The following is a 14890-nucleotide window of genomic DNA, read 5'->3' as shown; positions in this document are numbered from 1 at the left end:
CTCGCACTCGTGGTTCGGTCCGGAGGAGTGCGAGAGAGAGAGAGAGAGAGAGAGAGAGAGAGAGAGAGAGAGAGAGAGAGAGAGAGAGAGAGAGAGAGAGAGCGGCGAAGCGTTGCTCGGAATCGTCCTGCTGCTGGAGCCCTCGCGGCTGGAGCCGGCCGGCGCGGCCGCCATTGTTTGCAGACACGGAGGGAATGCCTTCTCCTTCTTCTCCTCCTCTCCTTTTCGCACTTGGCCGCGGGCGGCGCCGCAGCGCCTCTTCGTGCGGCGGCGCGGCGGCGCGGCGCGTCGGCCGGCCGGCGCTCCGGGCGCGCTCCGAGAGGCGCGCAGGCAACGAGCCGGGAAATGGCCGGAAAACACAAGCCGGTCGCGTGGCGCCCGGTGACGTCACCTCGCCAATTAAAGCGCCCGGCTGTCCGTCCGGACCGGAGGCTGGGCCGGGCCGCGCCGCGCCGCTGTATCTCCCGGCGGCATCGGGGCGCCGCGACGTCGCCGTCGTGGAAGTGAGTTGTCACACGCCGCGCCCCGTGTCGTGCCAGGCCGGGGCACGGGGAGGGGAGCGGAGGGGAGGGGGCTTACATATCGGACGGACAGGCCGCGCCATTGTTCTGGGAGATGCAGTGCGTTGCGCAGTGCGGCCGCCCTGGTCCTGCCTCGCAGTGCCTCGTCCCGCCGCTGCTCGCTGCTCTACTCGATGGCCGATGGCTGGCCGATGGCCGCGCCGGCGAGCCGTGCCGTGCCGTGCCGTTTGGCGGCGTCCCGTTCACCTCCAGCGGCGCAGCGCAGCGCAAGCGGTCCAGGCGAGGCCCTTCACCTTTGGCGGTCCGCGGCCCGCACTGGCGGTGCGGTGTGCTCGGCGGTACGGCCCCGCCGCTCTACTCGCCGCGCTGCACGCCGGCCACATGCACGCCGCGACGGCCGTTTCCGACGGCGCCGTTGTGGCCGCGGGCATCCAAGTCGAAGTCCTCTCCTCTCGCGGGGAAATTTTCGTCCTCAGGACGGCGTCGGTCCGGCGCGGCCGCGGTCCCTCCCCGCCCCGCCCCATCCAGCGCCGGCCAGTCAACCACTATGCAAATGGTGTGTGCGTGGAGGTGTACTCAGCACACGCCCCGCCGCGGGCCGCCGCAGGCCGTCGCAGGGCACCGCGGGCTGTTTGCTGAGTGCTCGACGCGTTTTTGTTTAATTTCCGTGGGCGGTGACTGGCGGCTGTTCAAACGGCGCGGGTTCGAATCCCGGCGCGGTGCCTGTCGCCGTCGTCGTCGTCCGCGATGGCATCGCGCTTCCCGTTGTCTATTTCGGGCGCGGTGTCGCGGTGCCGCGGAGCCGTGTCATCCGGGGGGCCCCGCCCGGCCCCGCCCAGCGGAGACTGCTTCCGAGCAGTGTTATCGTCGCTCTGTCTCTCTCGCGCTCGCGGGGCGTCCCGCGGAGGTGCGAGAGAGACGGGGAGTGAGCGTGGCCGCGTCACGGCCTTATCGACGGGCAGGGCCGTAATCCCGAAGGAAACGCGCAGTGTCTACCGATAGGGATGCTTTGTGTTGTCTTGTCCACGCGCGTGCGCCGTGCGTCACCGAGGACGCTTCGCGCTGCCGGGGCGTGGCTTCACGGCGTGCCGCGCTGCGACCACGTCGCCGACGGTCTAGTCGCCCCGAAGGCACCGAAGGGCTGGCTGCTGGACCCGCGGCCCGGAGGCAGCGGAGGCGGCGGCGTTGGCGGTTTGCGGGTGTGAGGCACGTGAGGCAGGGGCGGCCCGACCGCACCAAGCTCATTCCGAACCGCGCTTCCGTCGCTCTGCCTCTCTCTCGCACCCCTGCGGGACGCCCCACGAGTGCGAGAGAGGCAGAGCGACGGAAGCACTGTCCCGACGGAGCCTGCTGCTAATTGCCATCGCGACAGCGCCGCCGTGTCGCCGTGTCTCCGGCGCGGAGGGAAGGGTGAGGGCGCTGTCCCTCTCGCACTCGTGGGGCGCACCGTGGGGCGCGAGAGAGACAGCGCGGCGGCGAGGCGGTGCGCGGACTCGGCCGCCCGCCCCGCGGTGCTGCAGGCGCTAATGCAGTGAGTGATTCTGCATTCCGCTGGAAGGGGGAGGGGGGGCGTGGGAATCAATGGCTGCTGTTCCAGGCCAAGGCAGGCCAAGGCCCCGCTGCCCCCTCCAGGGCGGTGTCTCTGCTTCCGGAAGGGGGAGGGGGGGGGGGCATTTTGGCGAGCAGGACCTTGTTGATCCGCCACGCCCCCGCTCCACCTGTCCGCGCCCACCGAGGCGGCCGAGGCGCCGTGGCCGTGGAGTGGGTCCTGCTGGAGGTGTTCCATGCCGTGCTCCACTTTGTGCTGCCGCTGCCCCTGGGGATCCCCCCCCCTCCCAGCTCGCTGTCGCCGTCCGCGAAAAAATATAATTCGCCATTGGTAACGGCTTGCCGGCAAAGAAGTCTTTGTTGCCATGTGGGCATTGTCGAACCTCGCTGCCGCTGCCGCCACGACCAAGTGAACTTTTCCACGCGTTGGGAGCAGCAGTGGGCCACTCCTCTACTGCAGCGCGGGGTCGATGGCGTATTAATGAATTCCGCCGCGCGTGGGCAGAGGAACTCCCCTTCCACACACAGACACACACACACGCAACACACACAGCGCGCCGCGTCATCCCGCCAAACTCGTCATTGTACCGCGAACGCGAACGACGCGAACCGCGTGGGCTAAAATAGTCGCCACCTCTTTGGAAAGCAGTCGGTCCGTTTTCCTTCCGGCCGAGCGGAGACTGGAGAGAACCGAAGTCGAGTCGCGGTGGAAAGACGCTCGGCTGGAAAGCGGCGGCCGGACTCATTTCTGACGTGCTTTGCTTTGTTGGCGTTGTTTTGGGCGGGCGACGCGGTGCTTGGTGGTGTGGCGGCGCGGCGGTCACAGGTGGTCCCGAATCAGGTTCGTGGAAGCGCGCGTGACGTGACGGACTGCTGGAGCGTGCCCCGTCGTGGTCCCGGCCGTCCCGGCGCGGCCCCGCACCGCGAATCGCCGGCGTGCCCACACACAGACGCAGACACACACACGGACAGCGGCGAGACCTCTCCGCCGACTGACACCGGGAAGTCCTGGCCCGGACGCCCCGACCCGACGGCCTGGCTGTGCCAAGTAGACGAAAGTCGACCCGATCGACCTTGCCCGGCTCGGCCCGGCTCGGCCCGGCTTGGCCCCCGGCACCCGGCGGGCAGGTGGCAGGGCAGGGCGCTGCTGTGTCTGTGTTACGCAAGTCGCCGCGGCTCTTTGCCGCTTTTTGCGTCTTTTGGCGGAAACGAGAGTCAAGTGCTTCGCGGCTTGGCCGTGGGTCGTGAAACGCGCGAAACTCATCGGCGGCCCGAAAGCCGAAGGCGGCCAGCGATTATCGGCAGTTAATTTGCCGGCGAGTAAAAGTCCACCGCGGCCGAACGGACGAACGAACGGCCGGCCGCCGCGTCGGCCTCGATGGCGATGATCGGCGAGAGTGGCGGTCGAGAAACGCCGCGATGCTTTTACTGTTTCGTTATCGCTGCTGGGCCGGCGGGCGCGGAGGCAGCACGTCGGGGCACTGCAAGAGCCTCCCGGCCGCGCTCACAATGGCGGCGTGGATGGATGGCGCGAGAGAGTTTGTTTTGCTGACAGGTGTAAAGCAAGCGGGCGAGCGGCGGCGCGGCGGCGGCCAGGGAGGGCTGCGTGCTGCTGCGTGGCGGGGCTGGCGGGGCCCTCGTCGTCGCCGTCACCCTGCACACTGGCAGACTGCAGAGAAAGCACGCGGCGGGGGCGTGGAGGGCGTGGAGCGGGCGCCGCTCTGCACACCTGTCGAGTGTAGTGCACGCCGAGCAGCGCGTCGTGGCGGAGCGACCCTACACTGCCACTGCGGCTGCCGCGACGCAGCGACGCAGCGAAGCTCCCTCCTTCCGGGCTGCCGCCTGCTGCCGCCTGCTGCCGCCGTTCCGGGCCGTGTCCGCCCCCGCGCCGCCAGGCCGCCCCGCCCCGCCCCGCCCCGCCCCGCCCCGCCCCGCCCCGCCGCGGCAATGACCTTGCCCGCCGCCCAGCCTGCCGGCCTGCCCTAGGCCTTCGCTGCGCCGCACTGCACCGGCCGGGCCAGCCGGGCGGCCAGCAGCCAGCACGCCAATCAATACAGGGCGACTCGGTGATGACGCCGTCGTCCGTCGCTCGTTGGGCGCGAACGGCGCCAAGCCCTTCTTCGTGACGCCGACATCTCGCCGGCCCGGTGCGCCCAGTGTGGCTGCAGCGCTGGAGCGGGCCGCGGAGAAATGGAGGCTGCGATCTCGCGGTGCTGCTGCCGCCTGCCTGCAGCGCGGCCGGGGTGACTGACTGACTGCCGAATCGGCGCGAAAACGAAACCGGTACACTGTACCCGCGGTTGGCGATAACAGGCCGCTGCACCTGCCCGTTCGTCCGCACGCGGTCCGGCCGCGTTGCATCAGGCGCATCAGGCCCGTCAGGCCCATCAGGCCGTGGTGGCGGTGACACACCGTGACACACGCATCGCCCAGACAACGCGGAGCAACCCGCCAGTACTAGGCCGACCGCTGAATCACGGAGTATTTTTAGAGGACGAGGGACCACCTTGTCTGGCTGTTTTGACTGGCTGTGATAGGCACTCGTTCTACTGAAGGACGCTACAGTACGCAGGACGGCGGCGGATCTTGTCCTGGACGGTACGCCCCACTCTAGACAATCCAGTTCGAAAACCATTATCAGTATTCGTGAGTACCCGAGTGCTGTCCCGACCGCCCTCGGCTTTCAAGTCGAGTTCTTTCCGGATACGGTCGGTACTTCCGTTATTGTCATTATTTTTTCGTGTTTTCATTTTTTTATTGCGGCTTGGTTGGCACCGCCGGCGCGGCGCGCGAAACTGACTAATCTTTTAACTGCCTGCTCCGCCGGCGGCTGCTGTGGCTGCTGCCATTCGGGCGTCCTACCCCGCCGCCACCGCTTTCACCGGGCAAGACCAAGACCGCCCCGAGGAGGTTTTGTCCGACTTGGTCTTTGTCGCGCGGCGCGCGGTGGTGGTGTGGTGGCGGGGCTGGGGAGGGGAGAGGGCTGGCTAATTACTGGATCCCGATTGGTCGCGAGGTGCCGCCTGCCGGCCTGCCGGTGCCACCCGCCCCGCGATGGGACGCGGTCTCACTTTCGCGCGCGATCCCGCAGCAGCAATGCTGCCAACCTGCTGCCAACCCGCGGCCAACCCAGCCAACCCACTGCCAACCCGCGGCCAACCCGCTGCCAACCCACTGCCAACCCGCGGCCAACCCACTGCCAACCCACTGCCAACGCACTGCCAACCCACTGCCAACCCACTGCCAACCCGCGGCCAACCCACTGCCAACCCACTGCCAACCCACTGCCAACCCGCGGCCAACCCACTGCCAACCCGGCGGGCAGGCCGTGCGTGCTCTTGTTATCCGGCGCGGCCCCGGGGGGCAACTGTCATTCTCACCCAGACGAACAGAGCGGACGGCCTGGCTTACCGAAAGTGGCTGCTTATTGTATCGGCCGGTCTGTCTGTCTGTCTGTCCGTCCGTGCGCGCGTGTGCGTGGATTCGAATCTGGAACAACCTGGGGCCCCCTTCGGCCCCTTCCTCTCCGGCCATGCCTAATTGCACCGTTTTGCTGAAGCCGACCAAGACTGCTCGTGCTTGAAATCCTACTGCGTACCGCGTTCGCTGCTGCCTTGAAAGGGCTCCGGGCAGGGCTCTGCGCCTCGCCGCGCGAGCGTGTGTGTGTGTGTGTGCGTCGGCATTCTGCGCGATGCTCGTTTGCTTTTTCACACCGCTGCCTGCATGGCTTGCCCAGGCTTCGCACGCCGCCCCTCCGTTAATGAGGTCGCCGGTAATGATGATAGAGAGCATGCTAATTTTCTCTCTCTGTCTCTCCTCCCCGCGCGGCGTGGCGGCGCGTGCGGGATCGGCGTGCGTGCGTTCGCCGACCTGCCCCGCGGCCCCGTGGTGGTGGAGCATCATCGCTGTGAGGACCAGACGGGCGTTTACCAGTGCGGTGGCCTCAACGTGTTCTCTTTCTCTGTGTTGCAGGAGGCCATGCGTCTACGGCGCGCGTGTAGGTGACGGCGACATGGACTCCTCGGCGGGCAGGGTGATCCGGGCGCCCTCGCTCAAGCGGGGGAAGGGCGACGAGACGCACATCAGCCAGCGGGTGAGTACATGAACCTGGTGGTATGGGGACAAGCTTTGGGCCAGACCGAGAGTGCAGTCCCTGTCACGCTGCATGCCCTGCTCCGCTGCGCCCGGCGCACACGGGCCAGGCAGCCCATCGCGCAGCGCGCGCAGCTCGCAGGTCCGCCCTGGTCCGCCCGGCGCGTAGGCCGCCCATCGTGCGCCGCGGAGCCTTCGCAGTGCAGCGGTGGCAGCGGTGCCCAGGCCGGGCGGCAGCGCCACCTGGCGGCCGCGCCGCAAAGCCGCGAAGCCGCGAAGCGATCCGCCGCGCCGACCGACCCGCGGCTCTGCGTCGTGACGGCGCGTTCGTCTTGAACGTGTGCCGGAAGGCGTGGTTTAGTACCTGCCAGGCCCATTTGAACGTTCTACCGCCAGCCAAGCGGCGGTACCACGTCCTCTTGGCCCGTCAACGTCGACTTTGGCGGCGGTCATCGAAGGGACACGCGTCGTCGTTCTCCCCCTTCTAGAGCTTTCATCGGACGGATGCTGTTGGTTTTCTTCTGGCGGCCGTCGTCGGGGCTCGAACCCAGGCGCTGCGCTCTGAGACGTGGTCGTCGGCCCCCGGTCCGGTCCAGGTGCATCCTGCTCGGCGACAAGGACGGATGCTTTGGGCTGGGCGCGGCAAGGCGCGGCGAGGCGTGCGCATGCAGCGGCTGGCTGGCTGCTGGCTGGCTGCTGGCCCCACGGGGGCACGGGGCCCATGGCGGCACCTGCTGCCCACTCAGCTGATCGAGGAGCCGGCACAAGGTCGGCAGAGGCGGAGAGGAAGGCCGGCGGAGGGGAGGGGAGGCGGCTGCTGGCGCGACCGGTATGAGCCGCGGGGGCCGGCTGGCATGTCAAACGCGCCGCCCCGCCTCGCCCAGCTACGCCGCTGCCCAAATAGTCTAATCCAATTTGTTTGAATGGTGTAGCGCCGTGCCCGGCCGTGCCTGCGTGTTGCTGTGCTTGTTCTTGGAACGCCAAAGCAAGGCGGCGCGGTGCGGCGGCCTGCCACCATGCTGCCACGGCCCGGGCCAAGCGCCAAGCGCGCTGCGTGGGAGGGACTGGCGGGGCGCGAGGCCTGCGAAGGGAAGGACGGAGCCGAGCGCACCGATTTCCATCGAAATGGCTTTCTTGTCGATCGACTACGTTTTTGGCGGTTCTCGTGTGCCGACGTTTTTTATTTTTCTCACTTTTCTCGTCTCCGGATACGCCACCGGTCCTGGCGCACGGCACGGCGCGCTGCGAGTCCTTATCGGTGTGTAAACAATCCGAAACAATCTCGGTGCAGGGCCAGCCGCCGCAGGCACGGCACGGCGGCGACCGGGCCCCAGACCAGGCCCCAGACCAGGCCCTAGACCAGGCCCCAGACCAGGCCCTAGACCAGGCCCCAGACCAGGCCCCAGACCAGGCCCTAGACCAGGCCCTAGACTTGGCCCTTGACTAAGCCCTAGACCAGACCCTGGACCAGACCCTGGACCAGGCCATATAGACTAGGCCCTAGACCAGGCGGGTTGGCGGCGGCAACAGCATCTTTGCTCTGCCTTTCCCTTTCTCCTTGACTGACGGGGTGGTCCGCTGGCCGTCCAGGAGCGTTATCCGCTGCGACGCGGCCTGGCCTACCGGGCTGGCCTAGGCGCGGCCCACGCCGACGCGCGACGCACGCATTGGTAGCGACTTGGCAGCCCGGCCTGCCTGCCTGCCTGCATGCGTGACTGCGGACAACAACGCACGCGACGTCCCTTGTTTGGCCACAACTGTCCGCCCAAAGCTCGTTCCGCCAAGAGCATTTCTTTCCATTTCTTTCCCTCAATAGCATTTTTCAGCCTAGAGCATTCCCCCTCACCCCAAGAGCAATTTACAGCCAAAAGCATTTCTCTCCCCTCCTCCCCTGAGACCATTTTCCCGCCAAGAACATTATTTATGTATCACTTTTCTTGATCCATACCTCGTTCCTCTTAAGCGCAGTTTGTTGGGAGGCAGTACTGGCCACAAGGGACGCACGCCGTTCCGGCGGACGCGCCTCGCCCGTCGTCGTCGTCGTCGTCGTCGTCGTCGTCGTCGTCGTCGTCGTCCTTCCTGCGGCCAATGTCCTCCCGGATATTATTTTATTGTCGCCCCGTCGCCGGCGCGCACCTGCAGGGCCAGCAGGGCCTGTGCGGGGCCTGCAGCACGTGTAGCGGCCTTATCTCTCCCCCCCCCGCCCCTCCCCGTCCTGGGCAGTCCTGGGCCTGACGGGCCGGGGCCCCGGGGACCTGTGTGTGTTTTTGCGCCCTTTGTTGACAACGTCGCCGGCCTGCCCGCCAGTACGTGTGTGTGTGTGACAGCAGCCGTCCGGGGCGTCCATTTTTCTTCCTTTCTTCGTGGCTTTTTCACTCGGGAACGACGGCGGCGGCGGGGACGCGGCGTGGAGGAGTCGGCGGTGCCGCCGCCGGGGACGCGATGTCAACGTCAGGGCCTTCACAGCCATCGCGGCGACGCCGTGACATCGCGACGCCCGGCACCGGGGGAGATATCCGGCCGTGTGCACTTCACCTGCACGTCGGTCAGGACGTCTGGGAAGCGGAGGGGGGAAAATTGAGTGGAGTGGTGGTGCTGTCGGGCGACCTCGGCCGGGCGTCGTTGAGGTGCCCGTCGTGTGCGATCCAGGACGCCCAGGACCTCCAGGACGCGAGGATCACCGGGGCGATCGGGTTTCCCGCGCTTCGCCTTGACCGCGGCCGCCCGAGATCCGAGATCCATGTCGCGGCGACCACGTCGTCGTCGTGCCAACGCCGCGAACGCCCTCCTCGCGCCGCAATAAAATTAATTTCCAATGAAATGACATGAAATTTTTGGAAGTAATTATTTTTCATTGTGACCTAGCTGCGGCGGTGAGTGCACTCTGCGCTGCAGGCGGCAGGCATCCCGCGGGCCTTGCGGGCCTTCTTGACCTGGAAACGCGCGGCGTCCTTTGGCTCGAGAATGCACACTCGAGGCGCGCACGCCTCGCCTCGCCTCGCCTCGCCTCGCATCGCATCTGTTCTGCGCTCGCGCCTCGCGCTCACCTTTCGGCCTTTCTGGCCGTCCATGCTCGCTGACCCCAGGAGAGCGGTTCGTCGCACCGTCTGCCTCGCACCCTTATGGCGAGCCCCGTGAGTGCGACAGAGACGATTCTCCTGAATCGCGCGGCAGGGCGCTTCGTGGCCACGGCCCGCCGCGCTGCCGTGGCGTCTCGGCGACACAGCACTGGGACGGGCATAGCAGCCTGACCCCTGCTCCCTGTTCCCCTTGCTGTTTGCTGCCCCGACTTGTTTGCTCCGCGATTTTTGCGAGTTTTGAATTGCCTTTGTCCTGGCCGTTCCTTCGTTCCGTCTGCCTCGTACGGTCTAGGTGGCTGCCGTGGGCCGCCCCGCTACGCCCCGCCCCGCCCCGCCCCGCCACGCCCCCCGTCGCCACGCCTCGCCGCGACGCAGTGGCCGCGGCCGCGGCAGCCAGTCTGGCGAGCGCCGTCGTCGCGCCAACACCGCGTCCGCCCGTTGGTGCGCCGCCTGGCGGTCTTGCCTCCGAACGCACTCCGCTCGCGTCGTGTGCCCGACGACGTCATCGCCGTCCTCGTCCCGGTGACGTCCGTCCGCCCAGGACGACGCGATCGTGATAGTGCTGCTCCCCCCGTGTGGGGCCGATGGGCGCGTAGCGTGCCGTGCCGCGTCTCACGGAAACAGTCTTTCGCCGCCGAAAGGTCCCGTGACAGACGCTCCGGCCGCCGAGGCCCCGTCGAGGCCCGCCGTGGGCGCGTCGAGTGGTGCGTCTAGAGTCGAGATGCATGGATGTGTGGATGGATCACACCTGGGTAACGGCCTTGACGGCGACGCCGGGGGTGCGTCACTGCGTCGCACTCTGGCCCCCCGTCGAGTGGATCGGAGTGGCGATAGGCGCTGAGGATAACAGTGTGGCTGGCTGGCTGGCTCTGCGGTGCAGGTGAACGAGATGCAGTCCTTTCGGCTGCAGTGGACCTGCCACGGCCGCGTCCAGCCGGGTGTGGAAAAGTTGCGCTGGCTGCGTGGAATGGTAGAATGCCGAGCCTAAAGCGATTTTTACGACGGCCGAGGTCTCCTTCGCTGGCGCGGGCGTGTTTTGCGGTTTTACAGCGTGCTGGCCGTGTAGCGTTCGTTGCACGTGCGCGTCGCTTGGCCCGGCCGAGCATGTGTGTTTTACGGTGGGGCGGCCGTCTTCGGCCCTGGCTGCCTTGCCGTGGCTGGCCGTGGCTCGCCCTGGGTGCGCCGAGCCTCGTGCGTCGTGCGGCCAATTGACTTGTCGGTGATCGTGCAGTAATGAGTGTAGGAGTGAGGCGGGCGGGGAGGCGATGGCAAAAAAACGCGCCGCCATGTTGCATCTGCAGCCCCACGGCCTCCTTCACGGCCTCCACGACCTCGGCGTCGACGGTCCGAGGGCGCCGCCACCGCAAACCGCGGGGGGATTGGCTGCAACGCGCGCGTCGCCCGGCCGTCTGGATTCGGGTCTGCTTGTCTGTCTGCCCGTCCGTCCGTCCTCGCGTGACGACCCCCAAGTTATCGCCCCATTGTGTGACGGCCGGCGGACAGGTGCCCACGCGCCGGACCTGGCGGGCTGGCCGACGCGGTGCTCGGGGCGGCGCAGCGCGTGGCGGCGTGGCGGCGTGGTCACACATGGAGTAGCCGAGTGGCCTGCCCTGCCCGCCGCGCCGCGCGCCGCTATCAGCGGATGGAAAGCGTGCCGGCCGCGGTCCGCGGCTTGGTCCGCGGTCCCCGCCCCGGGCAGCGCGGGCAGGGCAGTGCGGGGAAGGCCGCGCCGGCCGCGCCCCAGGCGGTGGGCTGGGCGCCATCGTGCCAGCCCTGCCCCTGCCCGCCCTGCCAAATGACTAGGGCCGCCAGATGGTCGTCGAGTGCACCTCTCTGGCGGTGTGGCTCTGCTGCAGTGGCGGCGCTCGGCGCGCCGTGTCGGAATGGGATTAGCTCAGCCTTCGCTCCCGCGCCCGGTCCTCATCGCCGTGTCCGTGTCGCAGTGGGAGCGCCGCTCCTCCTCCTGGTCCTCGCCGTCGTCGTCCTCCCGCTGCTTCTCTCTGAAGGCTTTTTTCGTCTCTTCTATTCTCGCTGTCGTTATTGAGGCGCCGTGCCCCGCCCGTCCCTCTTATTGCCTCGAAAATTGAAAAGGCTATAATTATCTCTTTTTTTTCGGGGGATCCTTGAGGAGCTGTTTCGCGGGTCGCCCCCTCCCTCTCTCTCTCTCACTCCGCGGTGGTCTACCGATTAGTTTGTTTTCTCGTTTACTCGGCCGCCGTGATTGCACACTGACAGTGTGTCAGTCAGACAGGGTCGTCTTTTTTCATTTTCCCGTGTTTTTTTTTTTTTCGCTGTGCACTCTGGACAGGTGTCGGCGCGTCCCTGAGTCGCGCTGCCGCCACTGCTCTTAATTACTCGGGCCCTGACGCTGACGGCGTGCTGTCTCCGTCTTCGTCTCGACCCGTCGCGTCAAATCGGCTCCGTGGGGGTCCCCGCCCCGCCAGGCCCCGACAGGCCCCGACAGGCGCGGCCCAGCGGCCCATACCCAGGCCGTCGAGGGCCTCGGCGTCGAAGGCCGTCGTCGCCGAGGCCGCCGGATGATCCGCGACGTTTATCGGCGCTTGATTAGGCCGCCTGCCGACTGGCGACGCACGCGAGGCACTCGACGCCCTCGCCGACGGCTGGCGGCACCGCTACAGTGGCGCGGCGCGTTTGAAACATCGGCATGCAGGCAGGGGGGCGTCGACAACGACAACACACATGTCGGCAGTGATGCTGCGCCGGACCGATACCAGCAGACTGATTCCGAGAGTCGTTTTCGTCGCCCTGCATCTCTCTCGCACCTATACGGGACGCCCTCGTGAGTGCGAGAGAGACGGAGCGACGCAAACGACTCTCGGAATGGGTCTGCAGGCCTGCTGGCAGCCATTCCTTCGGGTCCGCGTCGATGTCGACTCGTTTCCGTCGCGTCGGGGCCGTGTACGTCGCGTACGTCGCGATGCACCGACCGGGACGGGACGAGGGGCCCGGCCGTGTCGTCCTGGCCGTGAATGTATTCCGCACACAGTTCGATTGCGTGTTTGTTTTCGTAATTCCCACCTGTCAGCGCCGCGGACACCGACACTGTCACCGTACTCGCCACGCCGCGCCACGAAACGAGGCGGCGGGTCGCTCGCTGAGGTGCGCTGGTGCGATCCACACTCTGGTCCCGGCCGGCCAGCCTCCCTCCAGTGCGGGCGCAGGCTGCTTTTGTTGGCGGCGGAAAGGCGCATCGCGCGCCCTGCTTCCGCGGCGAGCTCGGCGCCGTGGTGCTAGACTCCGTGCTCCGCGAGGCTCTCGGTGGGCTGCCCGGGGTGCTGCGTCACGGGGTTGGGTAACGCAGTGTATCGCCGGGTGACGGTGATGCATCGAGCCCGTCGAACGGGCCATGGCGCGGACCCCGCCGCCGCCGCCCGCCGCGCTTCCTCGACAGGGGGACAGGACGGGCTGGGCCGCTGGGCCAGGGCAGGGGAGACGCGACGAATAGGCCCTCGAATAGGTCTCAGGAATAGACTTTCGCTGCTGCTCCATCGCCTGCAGCCAGCCTGTCTGTCTGTCCGTCTGTCGCGATGTCCACGCGCCGCGGTCGGGACCGTCTCTAGCAGAGGAGCCCGGCTCGGGGACTTCCGGTCTGGGCGCCATCCCGTGGCGGTGACGGCGGCAGTGCGCGTCCGGGGCGCGGCAAAGGTCGCCCTGGCCGTGCTCGTCCTCGTCGTCGTGCCGCGGCTCGGCATCAGCGCCGCGACGGCCTGGGTCCGCTGCGTCGTCACTGTCGTCACCGCCGCAAACTGGCCGAGCATGACTGAAGCCACGACTGCCGCGCCGACTGCCGCACGGGCTGAATGGAGGCGAAAATGTGCGGCAATTTATTCCGAGGAGCGACTCGTTAGCGTCGAGACCGACTGTACAGCGGCACTGCGCCGCACTGCGCCACTGCTGGACCGTTGACGACATCGCCGCGCTGGTAGAGCCCGTCAAACGGCAGGCCGATCAGGCCAGCCAAGAGTACGGGCGGAAAACAACTTCTAAGGAACTAGCTGATGCAGAGGCCGACCTGGCTGGCCAGAGCGGACCATCTCGGCCCAAGAAACGAACTTTGCAGGTGTGGCCGGCCCGCTCTGGCCACGAAGGTCGATCTTTTTAATCTCCTGGTCACCTGGGTCGGCGTGATTTTGCTGTGGCCTGCCCGACCTGGGCCGCCAGCACGGGCTGTCTCCTCATGCGAAAACGTTTCATACGCAGCCGACGCTGCGCCGGTGTACCGCTGACGCGTCGAAAGTGACAGAGGTTCAACACCAGCCAGCGGTAAATTTTTTTTGGCACGAAAACGGAAAATATATATCTGCAGAGACGGATCGTGGTCTCAGAATGACATTTCTTCCGCGTTTCCTGAATTTGGAGAGTCAGAAAGCCGATAAAAAGGCCTGCCTCTGGATGGTATCGATCCTCCGCCCGGCCGGCCAGCGCTGCGACACCTACGGGACGGCAGCTGGTCTGCTGGCCCAGGTCGGCCAGGTCGCTGGTCGGTCAGGTCGTCTTCTGACAGCGCAGGCCGTACGGGCCAGAATATGAAAGAATGGGCCTGCCAGGTCTGCAGGTCTAGCGGCAGGCCGCGCCGACCCGACTTAAAGGAGATTTGGCCCAGCTGGCCCATGATAAAAGGGCACAGGTCGCGTGGGTCACACGTTTTCATACTTGGTCAGGCCGGTCGGGCCACGCGTTAAAATAAGATTTTTCCCGTCTGGCCCGTTCGGCCTGCCGTTTGACGGGCTCTACGCGCTGGACCGCTGGACGCGGGTGCCGTTGTCGTGGTGCCCCGAGGGGCGCCGCCCGCCACGCCAGTCCGCGCGGCAGCCTGCAGTCGATGTTGCAGGTCGCGCTGTAGGTCATGCTGTCAGCTGTCGTCCCCGCGGGGCCCCGCCTGGCCTGCTCCGTGGGGGACTTGGAGGCCCTTGGCGGCGCCGCGGGGCGTCGCAGTGCAGCACCGCGACGACGACGGTAGCGCAGCGGCAGTGGCGGGGCAGGCCGCCGGGTCAATGCGCCGCGCCGACGGGACGGGACACTCCCCGGGAGGCGCCCCTCCCTGGGGCAGCGCCCGGCAGCGCCCGGCAGCGCCAGGGCCAGGAGCGCCCGCGGAAGTCGGGGTAGGCAGCTCTGCAGCGCACGCCTGCTCGGCGGGACAGTGCAGCCGCAGGCGGCCGGACGCGCGCAGTGGACTGATTCTTCTCTCCTCTCTGTCTTTCACGCACCGCACACCCTGCATGGGTGCGAGGAACATACACCGACGAGGGTGACACTGCGCGGAACCACTCTGCAGCTTGGCGTACACGGCGCTGCCGCCTGCTCGTGCTGCCGCTTGCGACAGCCGAAACGGGGGCTGGTAGGGAGTCTGTGTCTGCCTGCGCTGCCGTGCTGCGGGCTGCACGGCGGCCGCCTTGGCGGGCGCGGCCTTCTGTGGATAGTCTCTCCCGGCGATTTGCTTTCCCTTTCGGTGTAGTGGCTTGGCTTGCCCGCTTGTCGTCCGATGTGGATGTGGGGCGACGCCCGAGCCGGGCTGGCCCGGCCCCGACGGTGCGCCGCTGCAGCTGCACGGCGCCGCCAGGCGGCACGACGCGACGCGGCGGCCGCACGGAAACATGCACACGGACACACACAGACGCGGCGCAGGAA

General features: G+C 67.3%; 1 protein-coding gene across 4 annotated transcripts in view; it reads left to right on the top strand.

Annotated features, from left to right (window-relative positions):
- Positions 1–14890, top strand: part of LOC117641179 (mitogen-activated protein kinase-binding protein 1) — a 64154-nt gene that overhangs the window by 23891 nt on the left and 25373 nt on the right. For 2 of the 4 annotated variants that reach the window (XM_034378323.1, XM_034378322.1), the window contains exon 1: positions 6082–6162. In XM_034378323.1, the coding sequence (XP_034234214.1) occupies positions 6082–6162 (81 nt within the window). Of the gene's footprint in view, positions 1–6041; positions 6163–9704; positions 9946–14890 lie in introns of those variants that run through there. The other 2 variants (XM_034378319.1, XM_034378320.1) reach the window with 2 other exon arrangements.

This window comes from Thrips palmi, unplaced genomic scaffold (assembly GCF_012932325.1).
Source record: "Thrips palmi isolate BJ-2018 unplaced genomic scaffold, TpBJ-2018v1 HiC_scaffold_15, whole genome shotgun sequence".
Taxonomy (NCBI): Eukaryota; Metazoa; Arthropoda; class Insecta; order Thysanoptera; family Thripidae; genus Thrips; species Thrips palmi.
Note: the sequence above shows the minus strand (reverse complement) of the source record. Positions and strands in the feature narration are given on the sequence as shown.